Source organism: Pseudorasbora parva, chromosome 10 (genome assembly GCF_024679245.1).
Source record: "Pseudorasbora parva isolate DD20220531a chromosome 10, ASM2467924v1, whole genome shotgun sequence".
NCBI classification, from domain to species: Eukaryota; Metazoa; Chordata; class Actinopteri; order Cypriniformes; family Gobionidae; genus Pseudorasbora; species Pseudorasbora parva.
Window position 1 is genome coordinate 27811900 of NC_090181.1, and position 22797 is coordinate 27834696.

General features: G+C 41.1%; 1 protein-coding gene across 1 annotated transcript in view; it reads left to right on the forward strand.

Moving 5' to 3' along the window:
• Window positions 1-22797, forward strand: part of adck1 (aarF domain containing kinase 1) — a 191419-nt gene that overhangs the window by 118667 nt on the left and 49955 nt on the right. The window contains exons 8-9 of the mRNA XM_067455740.1: window positions 11896-12045; window positions 14206-14403. Of these exons, the coding sequence (XP_067311841.1) occupies window positions 11896-12045; window positions 14206-14403 (348 nt within the window). The remainder of the gene's footprint in view (window positions 1-11895; window positions 12046-14205; window positions 14404-22797) is intronic.

Below are 22797 nucleotides of genomic sequence, written 5' to 3' on the forward strand. Positions count from 1 at the left end.
GATTCAAAGGCAGCGAAGGATACATCAACTCGATCAGATGAATGTCTATCAGGAGACAGAAAGTGAAGCTAACGTTAGATTCGGACGTGCCTTGATGCCTTCCTACCTTGGAAATGTATCCTCCGGAGGCAGCATTTTCCAGGATTCGGACGCAGCCAATGTCTTTGCTGATTAAAAATCTAAAAATGATTATGAATTACTTTCTTTTAAAAGAAAGTTAGCATTATATGTTGCTATATGCATAATGCTATATGTTGGCATAATGCTATATGTTGGCATTATGCTGGTTACGGCCCACCCTGTTCTCTATATAGTGGTCTTATACATAAAAATGAAAAAAAAATTGTTGATGGGGCAAGCAGTATAATCTAACTTAGCAAAAAGAAACTTCTTGAAGAGGTGTGTTTCACTGAGTCATATAAACTTCATTCACACAAGTGCGCTTTCCTCCATGATCTGACTGGGCCTGGCAGAGTGTGTGCATGTGTTGATATTATTTATGTGATTATTATGAAGTATGTAATGAGGAGGTGAAGACGCGCAGCTGTCACAGAGCAGAGCCAGCGCTGGAGTGAAGGCGCTTGTCAAGTGTTGCTCCATTTCAGCGCCTATTAAAAGCCTCAAACTCTGAATTATATTCCACAGGAAGTTGAGTCTCCTTAGAGAGACGCTGTTGTGAGGCGCTCTGAAATGATTCCATTTGTCTCAAAGAGCCATTGCCACCATAATAATAAGGTGTGAAATACTGTAATCCACATGTTCTGAATCAAACCAAATCTTTGACTGTTTGGAACCACTTGATGTTTGTTTGTTTTTTTTTTGTTTGTTTTTTTATCTCTTAGGGTTTTAGATTTACTGATAGATCAGTTTGAGCTTTCTGTGCTCCTTCAAGTGATGTAGTGGGTTTTATATCGAAAGATACAGGTGAAGGCCCTGTGGTTTTAAGGAAGATCCCTTGTCTGACTTGAAGAAGGTTATTAGAAGGTTTTAGACTAGAAGGTTTTTTGCTGTAGTAATTTGGTGTAGACACGTTTATGACACATTTGACGTCATGTTGACATGAATTTAACTGATTGTAGGATCGTGTTTGTTAGAATTCAAGTGACGGGCGGCCGCTGGAGTACGATTACATCAGCTATTTTTCTAAACCTTTTTCAGAAACATATGGCTTATCCAATCATGTTATTAACATGTAACTTTTTAAAGTCTTGGTAACACTTTGCAATAAGGTTTTGTTTTTTAAAGCTGCTGTCTGTAACTTTTTTGGTGTTTACAAAGGCTTACAAAAATGTATAACGAGAATGTACAACATGAATCTGTTTTCCAAACTGTGTTTTTATACCCTGAATCATTGTGGTACATTTATGATAAGTGTTTATATTGGGGCTATTTCAGTCTTGTAGGAACTGCTGCGGAGGAGCACGGCCCCTGCATGACTCGCCACACTGTAAAAAAAATTGGTTGTTTTTTGTTGGTTTAACTTAAAAAAGTAAGTAACCTGGTTGCCTTAATTTTGAGTTTATTGAAATTAAAAATTTGAGTTGATACAATGAAGGAAATTTGTTTAATAAATAGAAACTCAAAATATTTTTGTGTCTGAGCCACATAAAAAATTTGATAAATCATGAAAATAGCACTATTTGGCATGTTTCACTGCGTCGTCAGAAATAAAACTCACAATTACCCAATAGGCTTACAAAATCTTTTAATAATATTTGAATAAAGGTTGTCGGATCTCAAAAAAATATGTTCATTGTATTAACTCAAAATTTTAATTTCAATGAACTCAAAATTGTAAGGCAACCAGGTAACCTTTTTTCTAAATATTTTTTTACAGTGTATAGACATATAAACAGAGAGAAGTAGCTCCGGCTGTAATGTTCTTCCGCAAGACACATGCAGTTCTGTTTATTAACCGCTGGAGCGCAAAAAGTTACGGACAGCAGCTTTAAATCCTTAGCTCACATGAACTAGTGAGCAATACTTGCACAGCATTTATTAATCTTGATATGAATTTCAACCATTTCTTTATGTTGGATTGAATTTCTGTGAATGAAATTGCAGCAATTAACAGAATTTCAATTCAGCCAACTGAAACATTTATCAATTCACAGAATTTGTATTCGTCCAACTGAAAAATTTAGATTTTGTTTTTTGTTTTTTACATTGTAGAAAAAAATAAACACACAAAAAAGCTGTTTGGGTGCCGATGCCAGACTTATTCATTTGTAATTTAATAATCTTTTGGTCTGCATCAAGTTCCAAATTAAATGCATTAATCGGGCAGTTACAGGGGGAAAAAACTACCTAATTATAGGCTACAATGTTATATTATTTAAATATTTTACTATAAAAAAACTATATATATATATTTCAATTATTAATACATTTTTATTCATAAACACGTTCATTCTTTTATTGTTTTGTTATTATTTATAATTTATTTAATTTTGAATTTGATAGATGCAAACCAAAAGATAAGATTATTTAACACAATTCTGTTGTTATTCGCTCTCCCTCATGTGTTTCCGAACCTGCATCACTTTATTTCTTTAGCGGAAAACACAAAATTCCACAAATATTTCAAATGACTTAAAATATTCAAATGTTTTTGTTCCTACAATGAAAGTCAGTTCATACAATAAAAAGCCAGAACAGGTGAAAAATTTGCTTTATTGACTTTCATTGTATGGACCAAATCACCTTTTTTTTTCCAGAATCTCCTATCTTTTGTATAATAGATATATAATAAAACAATGAAACATGAGGTTAAGTAAATGATGGCTCATTTTTGGTGAACCATCCCTTTAACATTGACATTAAACACCACTTGTTTACCAGCCACCTCACAAAAAAGACCGCGAAGTTGCTCTGCCATCTTTCAGCGTCCGCTTGACATCGTCCAATCGAACCTGATGGCTGTGACACTGAAGTGTGACAGTGAAGAAACCAAACCAGCGGCCGCCTCCTGCTGCAACACACCCGCGCTCTCTCTTCACTGCCGCCCGTTCAACCCACCAGATAACAAATAGAAAAGACGTAATTAATTACCATAATTGAAAGATGGCGTCCCTTCGAGATCAATTGTTTGCGGTGCTGGTGGCTTTTTCTCCCAGTGGTCACTGATTAATGGGATGTAGGACTGTAAATGGCCTCTCAGTAATGCTCCATGTTGTTATGCATTAGCAGCTTGTAATGGAGGACTTTCTTTTTTTCCAGCTCTGCCGCACTCTGCCTGTCAGATCGCTCGTCCTCTTTAAGGTGACTGTGAGTCGTGTTTCTACACGCCGACAGTGCTCGGCGCTGACAGTACAAAAAGCCTGCGCTGGCTTATCCTCCCGTTGAAAGGGACTTGTGGATAATGATACAGTGTATAATTGATATTATGAACACAGGCCTGTTTTTTTTTTTCCTTCATTTTTTCACCTCCTTTTGCAGAAGGCGTTGTCAAGGTGCCGGAACGAGCCGTTCCCTGGCTGCGTTCATGTGTGCGTCGCGGTTGTCAGTATTTAGGTCAAACAGAGGCGTCCTAACAGGAAATCCCGACTGACAAGCGCAGTGGAGGTGAGATATTAAAGAAGACAGCTTGTCTTAGAGTGGATGACATGCTTGCAGATTGAAACAAACACTCCTTTCAGTACCTGACGCTCAGCCTGGGTCTTTAACTGAGCCCTGGAACTACACTTTAACCACCGTAGTCACACATAATGTTCAATCATCCCGGACCAGTCATAAATGGTGCCTACGCATTTACCTAGGTTTTTCAAAACGTCTAACCCAACTATTAAACTTGAATGTGTCCCAAGCCGACCCAAGTCATTTCTAGAGACCTGGTGCATTTTGTTTTTCTTCCTTTTGATTTTTTATTTGGACCAGTAAGAAGCCATCCAGAACACCTTAGCTGCTACCTAGCAATGCACAATATATTGGTACATAGTGTTTGACATTGGGCATATTTAAATTATCTTAAAATAATTCTAATAAGTCTAACTGGTTCTGATGAAGATGATGGAAAGGTCCAAAAAGGTTTCTACAAACAAAAAGGTTCTTTAATAAAATAAACTCAGATAACCCAAGGCAACGTATCAGAGTGTCTAAACACAAACAACACCAGACAGCAACTGAATGAAAAAGAGGAACTTAAATGCAGGGTGATTAAACACAAATGATGAGCAGGTATGTGTGCGTGTGTGTGCGTGCGTGCGTGCGTGCGTGCGTGCGTGCTTTATAAACGTCTATACTGTCATCTGATTAATTTAATGCATCCCTGCTAAATAAATGTATTAATTTCTTTAAGTTCTTTCTCCCAAAAAATACATAAAATATATATTTTTTACGGACCCAAAAGGTATGCAATGGTAGTGCAATGTCACAAAAGCTTTTTGTTGAGTCTTGGTGAGCAGAAGAGACTTCTTTAAAAACATTAAAAAATCTTACCGTTCTAAAACTTTTGACCGGTAGTGTATATACAGTACAGGCCAAAAGTTTGGACACATTACTATTTGTAATGTTTTTGAAAGAAGTTTCTTCTGTTCATCAAGCCTGCATTTATTTGATCAAAAATACAGATTTTTTTTTAATATTGTGATATATTATTACAATTTAAAATAATTGGTTTTCAATTTATTATACTTTAAATTATAATTTATTTCTGTGAGGCAAAGCTGTATTTTCAGGATCAAATAAAAGCAGGCTTGATGAGCAGAAGAAACTTCTTTCAAAAACATTACAATTAGTAATGTGTCCAAACTTTTGGCCTGTATTGTATATATAATGGAATGTTTTTAATTTTAGATAAATTAGTATATCTCAATATTTATTAATATATTTACATGAGTTATTTTAGCACCCCATAGATTATTTCCATATAAATCCTAAAACTTCTGTTCTGAGAGGTCTGTCAGTTTAAGGAATACATAGGTTTTAGAGTGGCTGGTTACCTGCTGGTTTTATAAGCATTAGTCATAGACATTTGTGTTTGTTGTGTCGCAGGGTTGTGGAAATTAAAGATTGACGACGCCATAGGGCTGGAACTTCTTATCTCCCTCGCAGATCTGTCAATTCAGCCGCACATGTGCCAGCCGCTGAGAGCGGCTCATTAGATTTAGTGCTGCGTTCTGTTAAAAGCCTTTCTCTTTGTCTCTTTGCCCTGTATTGATCAGTGCAGGGCCAAGATTACAACAGGAAGGTTTAAATAAATCAGCTTTTTTAGAGTTAAATCCAATGACATTCGCTTTATATTGTCTCCGTAAATAAGCAGATGTAATCGGGTCTGTTGCCCAGGACGGCGTATGTGAGTGATACGGATTTATCTGGGTTTTTTGGGACAAAGGTGAATAGTTGGTTTGTCATCATTTGGGGTTTCCAGTTTTTGATACCCTATGCTTTGATCCAAACTTGGTGGATAAAATAAAGTCCCATCCTACATTTTTACTCATTGACTAACTTGTTTGTCTATAAAATGGGTTGCGAACAGCATTTCACATTGACTTTATTTTTAGCATATCATAGGAAAATTGTTTTAAAAAAGCTTTCGTTTTGTGAATTATCAGTAGCACTTCTACATTTTTCGAGATACTGAAAGAGAGAACGTATATCAGGCGTTTTACTATCTCTTTCATCGTTCTGCTGTGCCACAATGGCATGATATTCACTCGTCCAGTAGAAGAGCTCCATATGGAGAGTTTTTATTCTGTGTCAAGAGCCCCAGTAGGAGTAATTGCATCGTCCCTTCTGAAAAAATTCAATCTACTGCGACACGACAAGCCAGCTGTGTTCAGCTAATGCTCAGGTAGACATCATCCGCTCAGGCCGTCCTCACAGGTAATAACACGTGCGCACGTACGTTCACAAAGGCACCTTTCTCTGTCGTCTCCGTCTTTCTGTCCCCAAAGAGAGCTTCTCTGGCAGGTGATTTCTTTGTGTCCTGTGACACGGACCACATCCTCAAACGAGTTGAAAAGGAAGACGGGATTCGTCTCACATTTCCAGTGTTAGCTATTTTTAGCATACTGTTGAAAGGAGCTGTCCCATCCCTGAACCCCCCTATGCAACGTAGCATGCGAGAGACGTGTGAAGACGGCATCCTTCTAAAGGACAGACTCCAGCATGAAAGGAATCCTGTGCTGAGTCATTCTGACTAGGTGCCCGCATGTACGTGTGATCGGTGCGCTAGCCCCCCCTTCTCACTGAAACTTCAAACGCGCGTCAGACACGCATTCATTTGGTGCATGTACGTGTTGGCCGCTGGCAGGAATGCCCCCCTCCTTTTTTCCCTCAGCTTCTTTGGTATGCAGTGCTGGTGAAGTTGTCAGAGCAGCCTGGACCCTCGTCATCCCCCTGTGGATGGCACGTTCTGATGCTGCCAGGGAAATGGACTCATCAGTTTGGTGAAATGGGACAGAAAATATGATTTATTCTCTGCATGCACGGAGAGGGATCCTGGGAAGTCGGCAGAGAGAGGCATGGAGAGAGAAGGGATTGGAGGATAGACAGGACCTTTAGTTGCAATGTTGCAAGCTAATTTTGCACTTCATTGACTCGTTTTTTTAATCAATGCCAAATATTTGTTGTTGTGATGGCCTCCCTCCAGTGCTTTGAGTTAGCAGAGCCAGGTGACCTTTTACGACTCCCAATTTTCCAGCTATTTCCTCAAAATACAATATTGATCATTTTGCGTTTCCTTTGTGAAATATTTAATTCATTTTTGTACTGTTTTTCAAAGTGAAAATTAGTGCTGTCAAATTGATTCATTGCAGTTAATCACATCTACAGAACTTAATCACAAATACAGAAACTACAGCCGAAACCACAATCTTAGAACATACAGCCAAATCCAAAACCACAGAAACTTGAGTAAATACACAATCACAGAAACTACAACTGAATCCACAACCACAGAAACTACAACTGAATCCACAACCACAGAAACTAAAACTGATTCCACGACCACAGAAACTACAACTGAATCCACAACCACAGAAACTACAACTGAATCCACAACCACAAAAACTAAAACTGATTCCACGACCACAGAAACTACAACTGAATCCACAACCACAGAAACTAAAACTGATTCCACGACCACAGAAACTACAACTGAATCCACAACCACAGAAACTACAACTGAATCCACAACCACAGAAACTACAACTGAATCCACAACCACAGAAACTACAACTGAATCCACAACCACAGAAACTACAACTGAATCCACAGCCACAGAAACTACAACTGAATCCACAGCCACAGAAACTACAACTGAATCAAAAACCACCGAAATTAAGCCAAAACCCATCACTGAACTACAGTCGAGACCACAACTTAAAAAAAAACATAGAAACTACAGCCAAAACCACAAACACATAATCTACAACTGAATACACAAACATAAAAACTACTACTGAATCCACAACCAAAGACACTTCAACTGAATCCACAACCACAGAAACTACAACTGAATCCACAACCACAGAAACTAAAACTGATTCCATGACCACAGAAACTACAACTGAATCCACAACCACAGAAACTACAACTGAATCCACAACCACAGAAACTACAACTGAATCCACAACCACAGAAACTACAACTGAATCCACAACCACAGAAACTACAACTGAATCCACAACCACAGAAACTACAACTGAATCCACAACCACAGAAACTACAACTGAATCCACAGCCACAGAAACTACAACTGAATCAAAAACCACCGAAATTAAGCCAAAACCCCATCACTGAACTACAGTCGAGACCACAACTTAAAAAAAAAACATAGAAACTACAGCCAAAACCACAAACACATAATCTACAACTGAATACACAAACATAAAAACTACTACTGAATCCACAACCAAAGACACTTCAACTGAATCCACAACCACAGAAACTACAACTGAATCCACAAAAGCTGAAATGACAGCCAAAACCACAACCACATAATCTACAGCCGAATCCACAAACATAGAAACTACAGATGAAATCACAACCACAGAAACTACAACTAAATCCACAACAGCAGAAACCACAGCTGAAACCACAACCACAGAATCTACAGCTGAAACCACAACTACAGAAACCATAGAAACTACAGCCAAATCCAAAACCACAGAATCTGCAGCCAAAACCACAACTACAGAAACCATAGAAACTGCATCCGAAACCACAACTACAGTAATCAAGAAACTACAGCCGAATCCACAACCACAGAATTTACTGAAACCATAGAAACTACAGCTGTATCCAGAGAATCTACAGCTGAAATTACAAACACAGAAACCATAGAAACTGCATCCGAAACCAAAACTACAGTAATCATAGAAACTACTGCCAAAACCACAACCATATAATCTACAGCAAAACCACAACTACTGAAACAATAGAAACTACAGCCAAAACCACGACTACAGAAACCATAGAAACTGCATCCAATACCACAACTACAGTAATCAAAGAATCTACAGCCAAATCCACAACCACATAATCTACAGCCAAAACCACAACTACTGAAACCATAGAAACTACAGCCAAAACCACAATGAAAGAAACCATAGAAACTGCATCCGAAACCACAACTACAGTAATCATACAAACTACAGCCGAATCCACAACTACAGAAACAATAGAAACTGCATCCGAAACCACAACTACAGAAACCATATAAACTACAGCCAAATCCACAACCACATAATCTACAGCCAAAACCACAACTACAGAAAGCATAGAAACTACAGCCAAATCCACAACTTCAGAAACCATAGAAACTGCATCCGAATCCACAACTACAGTAATCATAGAAACTACAGCCGAATCCACAACCACATAATCTACAGCCAAAACCACAACGAAAGAAACCATAGAAACTATCTGAAACCAAAACTACAGCCAAAACCACAACTACAGGAACCATAGAAACTGTATTCGAAACGGAAATTACAGCCGAATCCACAACCACAGAATCTACAGCTGAAACCACAACTAACCAACTTCAGAACCAACAACAACACCTCTCTTTTTTTTTCAAAAGGCACATGTTTTTTGGCCCATGCTGTTGAAAACAGCTTTGTTTAATGAGTTTTTGCCTTTTTCATTGTTTAGCCTTTAAGTAGCAGCGTTGTGAAATATTACATGTTTTTGATATTGCACTTATACAATCAGATAAGGGCACCAAGAAATGACCTATAAAACTATTCACTTCACCTTTAAATAGCCTTACCCGCTTTCTCTTTTCCTGCGTCAAGTTCACTTTGGTCCACACAACTCCTTTTAATCTGCCTTTTGCATACCCTTCGCATGGTGCCCTGCCTGGGGATATTCGTCTGCGTCTTCCCTCCAAGGGCACTGTTGATGAGCTTTTCATCCGCCGCATCCTAAAGTGTTTATTAGCATACTAAAACTCCTCTTGCTGTCTATGCATGCCCAATCAGGCCTTCAGGGGCCCTCCGCCATCCTGGGATGCATTGCTTTTAGTATAGTGATTATTATTTTGAGCTTTGGGTAACTTACGGATTTGACTGCATGACCTTTCTGCATAGTTTGCACAGTCAATATTTATATTTTTTACACCAAGTAGGAGAGCTAATCTGTTGATTTAGAAGTTGGGTGAATTTAAGGGGGGAAAAATTGTTTCACTTTCTGTTAAACAAAAATAAAGGAGAAAACATATTAAAGGTCCCATTCTTCGCATGTTTTCGAAGCTTTGATTATGTTTACAGTGTGCAATATAACATGAGTTCATGTTTTGTGTGTAAAAAAAACAGTATTTTTCACACAATTTACTTATCTGTACAGCGCTGTTTCCTCTGTCCTAAAAACGGCCTGATGATTTCCTTGTTCTATGAAGTCCCTCCTTCAGAAACACGTAACGAGTTCTGATTGGGCCAGCGTTTCCCGTGTTGTGATTGGACACCAGCTTAGCGCACTTTGCCCAGAAAGGTCCCGCCTCTTACCATAACGGGGAGATGCCAGCGCTGAATGTGCTCTCTTCTCCACGTGGGAGAGCAACAGTGGGCGGAGGGTTAGTCAACAAATGGTTCTAGTGATGTCATTACATCCCTGCACTTCCTGCTGTAGTCCAAACCGGCCGTTCGCTGTAGGCTTTGAAAGGGAACTTCGGTTAAATAAAATATCGTGCTTGGCATTGAACTTTATAATTTTACAGGTATTATTTATGCTCTAACAGCAACATTACACACCAACTAAAGTTTGGAAGATGGAATCGTGAAGATCAGGAACTTTAATACAATTTATTGCACAACACATTCATGTTAAGTTATGTTTTTTGCAACTTTTTAATGTCACCAGTATTGACTGACACATGTCCGTCCTCATAAGAGCCTTTGGTTGTGTTTGGTCATTCATAAACCTCACATCCTGCTTACATTTTGAATGACATAATGGATTTAGATCACCACTTTTGCAAGCTACACAATCTCAAAAAGCAATTTGTGATGAATCACAAAAATTCACAAGGGTTTTATAATCTCCCAGACTTCATGCATATATTTGTGCATTCAATTACGTGCATGCTCATCTGGGTATAATCAGTTTACCATGCAACAGAATATACATCAGCTCACAACTACAAAAAAAAAAAAAAAAAAAAAAAAAAAAAAAACTGTGCATCAACACACTCCAAAGATTTTTTTTTTCACCTCTTAGATTTCAAAAGTAGCTAGATTTGCATTTCCAGAAGGAAATTCCAGTGCTTGCAAGGCAGCAAAAAAGTGCTGTCCTGTAAACACGCTAAAAAAATATAAATGAAAAACTAAACAATTAAGCTAAATGATTCAAATTAATTTCAATTATTGGGGTAAACAGTACATGGACACCAGCCTGGGGATTATGAATAGATGCTTGATTTATTCTCTGTGCTTCAGACTGACAGTTCCTCAACCTACTTCACACTGGCTCTGTGCATTATAACACAGCTGAGGGGAGATGCTTATCGCAACTTATCTTCAAAGAGCGAGAGTGGGTGGAATAATTGCATCGGGGGTTGTTTTATAATAAATACTTTCTCATCTGTTGGTGCCACAGCATCTTCGGGAAAACGTTTTACGTAATCTTAAATGGGCTCCTCATTTGTTCTGCCCCCAGACCCTGCATAGCAATGGACATTATGCTATATGTTGTTTTTCTGTCTCGTATTATTATTAATATTATTTTGTTAATTTTGCTTGTCTTTTTTTAAATATCTCTTTTCATTTAGCCAATGGTTTGTACTTTGTACTTAATTGTGTTTGTTTTTTTGGTCAGGTTTTTAAAAAATCTTTTTTAATATAACACAATGTTTGGAGCACATTGGCTAATCACAAGGCATTGGCTTAATTAAAAAAAAAAAATGTGTAGATCTTAACAGTACATATTAATGTATCTTGTTGTTGTTTTTTTTCTCTCTATTGCACAGATTATAAAGTCAATGGATGTAAAAAATATGACATTTTTGATTCCGATTACTAAAATCTTAAAGTAATTTATACAAATATTACAGATATAGTTAACACTATGCAACAAAGCCCTGTTTGGTCAGTCATTTGTTCAAAAAGTCGGAGCAGTTCTTCAGGCAACATTGTGCAATATAGGATTTGATTAAATCAAATTATAATTTAAATATTTGCGAGAACACTTAATTATAGTCACTTAGACATTCTACTAACTAAAAGTATATTGTCTACAGTTCATTGACATAGTTGCAAAGTTACTTATAGTTATTAGAATGACTTAATTGGAATATTGAAATAAAGTGTAACATCTTTGCTTTTTTTTAACCAGTTCTTACTACTATACAGTATACAGGAGCTAGACCTCCAGTGAATGTGTATGCATTGTTAACCTTTCTTTTTGTATCGCTCTCTTTTCACTTCCCCTTTCTTTCTCTTTCCTTTTCCTCAGATCTCCCAGAACCTTGGAAAGATATACAGTGAGATGATATTCGTCAACGGATTCGTGCACTGCGATCCTCACCCTGGCAACGTGCTGGTGCGAAAGTGTCCTGAAAGCAATAAGACGGAAATTGTGTTACTCGATCACGGCCTGTATCAGGTAAGACATCGGCCGAGGCCGCCACAGACTCGACAGAGAAGCAAATTCATCACATATTACACCCCATTATTCACCCGCTGGCTCCCAGGTCAGCTGCGCACTCAAGCCTGTATGTGCTGCGGCAGACTAAAAGCATTTCATTTAAGTGGCCCTGAAGCGACAGTGTTTTTTAGGAACTGCGCATTTCCACCTCCCTCTTATTACAAGCAGATGCAAACACACCGATACACACACTCCTTCAGTTCAACAAAGTTCTGTATTGCCAGAAGATATGGCGTCTCTAAATAAATCCGGTGGAGATAATGTGGTGATAAACATGATGAAGCCGTCCTAGCAGTGACATTTGCTTGCTTTCTTAGTCTAAAAGGCTAATTCATGTCATGTTAAGTTTGTTGAAAGCCATGGGTTGTGTCTATGTTGAGTAATTAGAGTGGGAAAATGCAGCAGTCCTAGTGGTATTCTAGTGAATTCTGTTTGTCTCAGTGAGGGATGTGCTGGCCTTTAATTTGACCCGAAGCCGTTAATGAGGCCCACAAGATTTCATATTAGCAACTATCAAGTAATCTCTTTCTGACAACATAATGAAACACAAGTTTCTATTTAGTCAACTGTCTAAGACTCTTTAGGTTGAGCACAGTCTTTGGATTATTAGTTAATTGGTGATCAGAAAAAATATTGGGAAGAAATATACTTTTATCCAGCAAGGATGCATTTGATTGATCAAAAAATACTCTTTTTATAATGCTACAAAATATTTGTATTTTAAATAAATGCAGTTTTTTGGTCATTCTATCCATCAAAGAATCCTAAAAAAAATGTATCCACTCTTACATTAAGCAGCCCAACTGTTTTTTACAGCATTAGTAAATAATTGTAATTGAGCAGCAAATCATCATAATTACAATGATTTCTGAAGGATCATTTGATGGTGAAGACTGAAGTAATAATGCTGAAAATTAAGCTTTGCCTTCAAAGGAATAAATTACATTTGAAAATATATTAGTCCCCCTATAGTCAATAATTGTATCCCTTAAAACTCATCTATGGTCACCAAAAGGATATATTTAACAATGTTCCTGTGAAACTTTTTTCCCTCCATTCCTTAATATAGGGTGAATGTAACTACAACCTTGTTTCATTTTAAACACAGAGAACCATGCATATGCAAATTAGCCCCGCCTCCACTCACTCACACCAGCTCAGAGATCTACTCGGTCTACATTTACTTAAGTTACTGTAGTAAATGCTTGCACAATGGCATCACTTTTTACAATGTCAGACTCATAACGGTAATTAATATGATTAACATTGTGCTTGACTACGCTATCAAACAGCTAATAATGTGTTGCTAGTTACACAAACCATATTCCAATTTGCCTTCTCAGTCTTCCCTCTAAAAATCAACATCCTTAGAAAGACTTTCAACATCCTAGAATGTCATGGAGAAAGGCATATGGTTCATCATCATAACATCATAATATACATCATACACATAATTCACCCTCTATATTGCTAAAAGTACCCATTTTTTCATATTAACAGAAAGATATATCGGGATAACTTGGCTTCTCTTAAGATTCCCCAGCTTCGCATAGTAATGATGATATGCTAAAGCCCACCCGCCCAATTGCATGTTGACGTGATTGGTTACAAGGTAGTTTATGACGAAGAAACACCAGCGATTTCAAAATGCATTTTTGAGAATGTCTTTTAGTTCACTGCAGTTTTAAGGAGAAGATAAAATAAGCACCAATGGTGTTGACATGAATAGGCATATGGTTTGTCTGAAAGCATATTAAAGACACCACATAGACATAAACAACAATAAAAACTTGATTTTCACCACAGGGGGTCTTTAAAATAGAAAACAGTTATGTTTAATGGTAATACTATTTCACAATATTACTGTTTTTACTGTATTTTTGATCAAATAATGCAAATTTAGTGAGCATTAGAGACTTCTTAAAGAGGGTAAACATCCCGACCAGCCTGGCAGGGACATCTTTCTGGGTTAAAGAAAACAGTTTCAGAACATTTATTAGTTTTACTATTGCGTTTGGTGGCTTTAGTAGTGTAGAATTGACATACTTTTACGTTTAAGCTTCTATTTTGTTTGTTTAAATACCTCAAACACTAACAGAATTTATGTTTCTGTACAAGGTGCTGAACCAGGATTTCAGGCTGGACTACTGCAGGCTGTGGCAGAGTTTAATAAAGGGAGACTTGAAAGGCATAGAGCGTTACAGTAGGCGTCTGGGCACAGGGGAGCTCTACCCTCTGTTCGCTTGTGTCCTCACCGCCCGCTCATGGACATCAGTTAACGCTGGCATCAGCCAGACACCTGTCACTCAATCTGAGGTAATAATCGCTAAGTATAACTGATGCCTTTTATTTTGCATAGTACAAGGATATTGGGTCTAGTAGGTGTTTTTATCAAAGTTTGGACACACCTACTTTATCCTTTAATATCCCATCTAATTCATCCATCCGTTTTTGGGTATGATCCATGCATACGCTGTAAAACGTGGCATTGTTATGAGAGAATTATTTCTAACTGATTTAACCTATACAAAATAGTTTTTTTGTGGTATAAATTGATGTATATTGCTGGTTAAGTGATAGTAAATAATATTAAAATGTTTTTATTTAGATGTGACAGTTTCTCAGTTTAGATCCATTTATACAAAGATATAGCCTGACAAGCCAGACCCACATCAAGATGTTTGGTCTGGAAACTCACCATAGACAGGGCTCAATCCGAGGGGCGGGATAAACGGTTGTCTTTCAAACTCCCTCTGCACGCGATAGGATAGCGCTACACCAACCAGAGCAACGAAGGTGAAACAGAGCTTGTTGATAGATTAAACATTCGCCGTATCCGGTCGGCTAAACTCCGAACACATCTTCCCTTTTTAAGAATGACTTCAGTGCCGTTCTTTGTTCTTTTCTCAGAGAAAAGCTTAACTCCAAGTCTTCCAGAGTTACGGTCAGAGCTGATTCGAAAGACCGCCGCCGTTCGCCAGTTTCTGTGTTTTCTAGAAGCACGCAAACGCAACTCGGCCGTCGTCATTATGGCCCCGCCCACCGACTCTATACACGATGTGATTGGCCCGTCCAGATTGTGAGGAATACAGCTCAGAAGGGTATTGAGAGTTCCTAGACGACACTTGCGGGCAGATTGAATTTGCTGCCGCTAGGGTGCATCTAGATTTATAGGCTAACACACAGATACACACTAAAAAAAAACATTAAGTAAAATTTACTTAATTGATTAAGTTTTTGCACGCATATTTTTAAAGTAAATTTCAAGTATGGAATTAAGTAAACACAACTTAACTAAGTTAAGTAAAATTAACAAAGAAAATAAGTAATTTTAACTGCCAGTAAAAGGTTGAGTAATTTATACTTAGTTGAAGTTTCCTTTGCATTACTTTTTACTTTAAAAAAACAATGCTGATTTAAACCACACTTTTAAAATGTATGCTTTACTTACATTTACAATACAATACACAGTGATGGTAACATTCGATGGATCGTTTTTGGATATGAATGTGTAATTTTTAGTATAAATTAACTCAAAATGTCAAAATGATAAGTTACTAAACCTAACAACAAAAGCAATTATGTAAAAACAGCGAAAAATCTACTTTATTAATTATTCAAGGCCCAGTGCATGATGGGAACACCAGCATCAGAAAAGTTTACGCTTTAATATTTACACTTTAATTTCAACAATCTTAGAGTACTAATATAGAATTTACTTTTCTTTTCTTGTTTTCATTCTGGCTTGAAATAACTCCCCACAGCATCATTTTTATTAATGCAATTTATATTTGATTTGAAGCACTTAAACTTCAAATGGTTCAAAACGTAAATGCAGTCAAGTGTCTAAACTTTTGACTGGTATTTTATTTTTTACAGGTACAAATGCAAACAGTTGCTACATTTGCTTGATGTAGTGGTAAAGTAGCAATAACCTGGGAGCAATAACCTCTCTTTCTGAAGGCAATATAAAAAACAGAAAACAAACAGGGTAAACAAAGGTTGTGAAAACTGAAGTTAATGCCTTACAGTTGTTAGTGACCACAATAACACCTGTGGACCACATGACAGAGCACAATGCTCACCTGTCCTCTCATTAAACATTCGTAACTGACCAGGTGGCTGTCCTGGTGGCCCCATGGCCGGAGGAGTGCTGTGTGGCCACGGTAGAGGGTTTCTGGAGGCCAGGTCTGGCCGGAGCTAGCCTCTGTGGGGGATGTTAGGCCATCTGGAGGGTGTCAAGGACATTTATTTATACTTTTATTACATAACCTTTTACAGGACGTAAAAGAGTTTGGGCCATACAAGCATATTATAACAGAGCATCTGAGTCTTTGCTAACACAATTTGTTACCAGCATATTAAAACATATTATTATGATAGCTTAAATTGTTTGTGATATTTAAAGAATAACATTAACAAACTATTAACATGTTACATAAAGCTTTGTGTCACTTAAAGTCCCTTTATTTTTAATATATTTAATAAGTATTTTTTATTTTATTTCTAAAGCTCCTTTCTAGACCAAATGTCTCAAAATGTATTACATCCAAAATAAATATAGCAATAATAATTTGTTTTATTCATACTAATACTTATAATAAATATTTTTATATAGTTATTGCATACTCTAATAAACCTGAACAATTAAAGCTATCATATTATTAATATAAAAAGAATAATATTAACAACTTACATTTGAATAAGGCTTTATGCGTTATATAAAACATAGTTCCCTTTCAGTCGGTCACTACGACGTACGTCAGACCGACGAATTGGGATCACTTCTGGGCGCACCTATCAACTTTGAGATATAGAAAACGGGCCAATGAACATTGGCGTGCGTGCTTTGCATATCGTATCCCGCTCCCCGCTGCGTGGGTATAAAGTGGAAGCGATCGCCATGCACTGTTGCCATTCACTTCGGAGCCGAACGGCATTGATGAAGCATCTGACTCCCTTCCTAAACAGAGAGAGAGAGAGAGAGAGAGAGAGAGAGAGAGAGAGAAAGCGTGTGCCGGGGGAAATCGCTCTTGTGTTGGCCAGACGGCACAAGACAGCACGACCGCAATCTCACTGCTGCTGAGAGAGCTGCTGTTTTAACAGCAAAACTGAGAAACTGAGCAAATTGCACTACACATACACACGCACACACACACAACACACAGTTGGTTCGGTGGGCGTGTTCCTTTTCTGGTGAGAGCAGAAACAGGCTGCACTACAAACCTGTCATTCTGCCACGGTCGATCCCTGGGTGCTTCAGCACTAAAAGAGCAGATTTCCTCACAAAAATATCTACATGGGTGACGTGCCGTCTTTTTCAAGATGTCTTTCCACCTGTGCGTTTCTGGATGCGGTCGTTCCCTGTCGCTTGCTGATGGTCACAAGTGCTGTATCAAGGATGGCTGAGGTGACCTGAGGATTACGGTTAGGGCAAACCTATCGACTGATCCTCTGCGGGACCCTAATCCCTCACATGCGCCGCAACCGGTGGTGCTTTTGGAGGATTCCGTCGGCCCCTCTCATGGGCGTCCGATGGTGTCCTTTGGGGCACCCGTGGACGAGCAGATGTCGATCGCTGCATCGGAGGGGGAGTTTCAGTCCTCAGGGGATGAAGATTCGGCTGTACTGCCTCCCTCTGGGAGAGTGGCAACGGTCGAGTCGGACCTGGAGTTGATGCTTTCCGGGGCCGCCGAAAAGGTCGGGCTTGAGTTGAATCCTCCACCATGTCCCGAACCTTCTAGGTTGGACGATTGGTTTCTCGGGGCGGGCCGCGCTGGTTCTCAGCGTCCCGCCCCGGTGCCTTTCTTCACGGAGGTGCATAAAGGGGCTGGAAAGCACCGTTTAGCGCCCGCGCGTGACCTGGTGGCTCCTCCCTCCTCACTACCCTTGACGGCCAGGGGATATGAGGGTCACCCGCCGGTGGCGCGGGCCATCGCGATGCAACGGTGTCCGGCGACCGCTTCCAACTGGCGCGGGGACCCAAAGCTCCCATCCAGGGTCCTTTAGATTCTCTTCTGGTCTGACCGTGAAGGCCTACAGGTCCTGTGGCCAGGCCGCGTCCGCCTTGCATGCCATGGCGTTGCTCAGGTGCACCAAGCACAGGAACTCATGGACATGCATGAGGGTAGTCCTGGCCCTCGGGACGGCGACGGACCTCGCCCTCGGGGCGACGAAAACTACCGGCCGTACTATTGGCCAGGCAATGTCCACCTTGGTGGTCCAGTAACGGCATCTCTGGCTCGACCTGGCCGATATGAGGGAGACCGATAAGACCCAGTTCCTGGACTCCCCTATTTCGTCGGCTGGGTTGTTCGGCGACGTGGTCAAGAGCTTTGCCCAGCAGTTCTCCGCCACCCAGAAGCAGACGGAGGCCATCCGGCATATCCTGCCCCGGCGGTCACCCCTCAGCGAAAGCAGGTTAGTGTTGCCACGCACACGCAGACCCCGCCGCGGGCTGCCACCACGCCATCCGGGTCAGGTCCCTGCATGCCGCTGCACTGCCCCGCTGCGGGTACGTCTGTGGTACCATTGGTTCTGCTGGTTCGGTCGCTGGGGGCCGGGCTAGCGCTCCCCAGCCCGTCCGGCTGGCTCATCCGTACCATCAGACAGAGGGGCATTCACTACACCTGTGTCGAAGGAGGGTGCCCCGGTACTTCAGACGGAGATCGCTGTTCTACTGGCGAAGGACGCGATCGAGCCGGTCCCTCCAGCCCGATCTTGGATCTGCAGTTCTTGAACCGGTCCCTTCACAGGCTACCGTTCAGAATGCTAATGCAGAAACACATCTTCAGGTGCATCCGTCCCCAAGATTGGTTTGCAGTGATCGACCTGAAGGACGCGCACTTTCATGTCTGGATTCTCCCTCGACACAGAGCTTTGCGTTCGACAAACGAGCATATCAGTACAAGGTCCTACCCTTCGGGCTGTCCCTGTCACCCCGTGTCTTCACGAAAGTCGTGGAGGCGGCCATTGCTCCCATGAGAGAGCGGGGTGTTCGCATCCTCAACTACCTCGATGAATGACTGATTCTTGCCCAGTCGCAGGACCAGTTGTGCGAACACAGGGACATGGTGCTCAGGCACCTCAGCCAGTTGGGGCTTTGGGTCAACTGGGAGAAGAGCAAACTCTGCCCCATGCAGAGGATGTCTTTTCTCGGTATGGAGCTGGATTTGGTCGCCCTGACAGCGCGCCTCACTGAGGTGCGCGTCCAGTTGGTGCCACGTACAACGGGCTTGCAGTTTCGGGTCTGTGGACGGGGCCTCAACTGTAATGGCACTAGGGTTGGGCATCGAGAACCGGTTCTAACTTGGAACCGTTTAAAAAATAACGATTCCATTGGAATCGTTTATAAAATTTATTTTCGGTTCCGATCTTCGGTTCCAAGCGCGCAAGTTTTGGTTTCCATGGCCACCTGATTTCCGGTGCTTGCGCGCCCGCTTGTTCTTTTAGTCATGGAAGCCCGGTAAGCGGCTCTGAAGTGTGGATTTATTTCACTTTTAAAAGCCTGGGTCGGCACAGTGCAACTAGTGTTGTCAAAAATATCGATACTGAAATATCTGAAAAGATACGATATCCTGCTCAGCCTACACAATCGATCCCAGCTGCTCTCCTCTCCTCTCCTCTCTGACCGACAGCGAGTTGACGCGCAGCCGCATATTCTCATTCAGCCGGTTAACCTCTGAACACGACGGACGCGCGTTCTGCTGGACTTTTCCTTACGACAGCGTGTTAGTGTTAGTGTGTGTGATCGGTCTGAATTTCGCACGGGATTGCACATAATTCTACGAATCCCCGCAGATTTCAAGCTCACATCTGAAGCGCACACACACACATAGCCTACCGTAATAAAGCCGCCCCTGACATACAAGTGCAAATATTCGCTTCTTTTTACAGCTTATTATTGGTCAAATACACTCAAACAAATTGTCAGTGCACATTTTGAACAGTATGTAAACACAGTCTTAAACAATTCAGGAAGAAATGAAGAATGAGTAACAGGAACAGTGTTCAGGATCCATTAGTGTGGCAGTTCTTAAAGGGACAGCAGTCATTTGTTATTCAAAGTCAAACTACAAAAAGACAAACGATCACACTGCTCTTGACTGATCAACGTGTCTAACTTTAATGGTTTTATATGAAACTATTTAATTTTTTGCAAAAACATTATCCAATGTTATTTTAAATTTATTTAGCCACTTTGCATTTTTTTATTCAGTTTCTTACCTGAATGTTAGACCTACCTGAAAAAATAAAGCAGTCTATTTCATTTATATCTTTTATTCTATTGTATTTATTTGTGCTATTTTTTTGTAATATGTATCTTTGTTTATTCAATTTACCATTCAAAATCAAGCTTACTTGTGCTGTGTGTAAACTATTGCAACACAATTACCCCGTTGTAAAAAATACATTGAGTTAACAAATATTTGTGAGATAATTTTAATAGTAATTGATCAATGTTTATATATGAGAAAAAGCTTAAAAGCTTTATCATATAAAGTGATCTCTTCAGAAGAAATGTTTGATTGCCTAGACTTTCAAAAGACAGACAAAAAAAAAATTATATAAAAAATATCTAAATGACAGTATATGCAGCGTTTTCCCCCCGTTGTATTGAAAATAGCATTGAATATCGATGTGACATGTTTTGACTCCACCCCTCAAAGAATCGGAATCGAGAATCGAAAAGAACCGGAATCGAAAGTAAGAATCGGAATCGGAATCAGAATCGTTCAAATCAAAACGATGCCCAACCCTAAATGGCACATCAACTGCCTGGAGTTGTTAGCAGTTCGTCTTGTCCTGAGCCGCTTCAAGACGCCGCTCCAGGGCAAGCATGTTCTGGTCCGTACGGACAGCACTTCGGCCGTAGTGTACATCAAGAAACAGGGTGGTCTATGCTCCCCGTCGCATGTCACAACTCGCCCGCCACCTCCTGTTATGGAGTCAAAAGTATCTGAGGTCACTTCGTGCCACTCACATTCCGGGCCTGCTCAATCGTGCGGCTGACGAGCTCTCACGACAGCCAGTGCTTCCGGGAGAGTGGAGACTCCATCCCCAGGTGTTTTTTAACTGATTTGGAATCGCTTCGGGGCCGCACAGGTTGACCTGTTTGCCGCCCCGGACACGGTCCATTGCCAGTTGTTTTATTCCCTGACTGAGGGGACCCTCGGCACGGATGCTCTGGCGCACGGCTGGCCCCGGGGCCTACGCAAATATGGGTTTCCCCCAGTGAGCATTCTTGCACAGACATTGTGCAAGGTCAGGGAGGACGAGGAGCAGGTCCTATTGGTAGCACTGTATTGGCCCAACAGGACGTGGTTCCCGGAACTAGTGCTCCTTGCGACAGCACCTCCTTGGCCCATTCCTCTGAGGAAAGACCTCCTGACTCAAAGACGGGGCACCCTCTGGCAGCCGCGTCCGGACCTCTGCAAACTCCATGTTTGGTCCCTGGACGGGACGTGGAGGTTCTAGGTGATCTACCACAGGCCCACAGCCATCATTTCCGCTAGAGCGCCCTCTATGAGGCACCTCTATGAGTTGAAGTGGAACCTGTTTGTCGATTGGTGCTCTTCTCATCGAGAAGACCCCCGAAGATGTTCGGTCGGGGCCGTGCTTTCCTTTCTGCAAGATGGGTTGGAGAGAAGGCTGTCTCCCTCCACCCGCAAGGTGTATGTGGCCTCAATCGCTGCCAATCACGAGCTAGTAGAAGGTAAGTCCTTGGGGAAGCACGACCTGATCGGCAGGTTCCTGAGTGGCGCGAGGAGATTAAATCTGCCTCGCCCCCCTCTATACCCTCTTGGGACCTGTCTCTTGTGCTGAGTTCACTGCAGAGAACTCCCTTTGAGCCTTTGCAGTCAGTAGAGTTAAAAATCCTGTCTCTAAAGACGGTACTTCTGACTGCATTGGCCTCTATCAAGAGAGTAGGGGACCCGCAGGCATTTTCGGTCGACGAATCGTGCCTGGAATTCGGGCCACTGCCCACGGCCAGTCCATACATGTAATTTCCACATGGCATCCCCCTTCGGGGTAGTGTGGCTTCCGCAGCGGCCCCCTGGGCACGCTTTCCCAGCGTTATCCAATAGTCCGCTGAATGGGTCTTGTGGGATGGCAGTGTGACTCTCCCTGCAGGAATTTCCCCGCCCATACAGACGGGGTCCGAGGGACTCCGGCAGGGCGCTGGAAGTGGTAGTAACTGTGGCGTTTTCATAGGGATCCCAATTCGTCGGTCCAATGTACGTCGTAGTGACCGACTGAAAGGGAACATCTCGGTTACGTATGGTAACCCTCATTCCCTGAAAGAGGGAACGGAGACGTACAACCCGTCACCACAGTTGCTGTACCATCACTTCAAGCCGAGCCACTAGTTCGGCTCCTCAGTGAAAAACAACAGTGCGTGGTGATCGCTTCCGCTTTATACCCGCGCAGCGGGTGGGGTGCAATATGCAAAGCAAGCACGCCAATGTTCATTGGCCCGTTTTCTATATCTCGAAGCTGATAGGGGCTCCCAGAAGTGATCCCAATTCGTCGGTCCGACGTACGTCTCCGTTCCCTCCTTCAGGGAACGAGGGTTTCTATACGTAACCGAGATGTTATTTTGAATATATTTAATGCATTTATTTGTTTATTCTATTACTTTTAAGCACTTTTAAGTACAAACACAAAAAAGTTGAGACACTGTACAAATTGTGAATAAAAACAGAATGC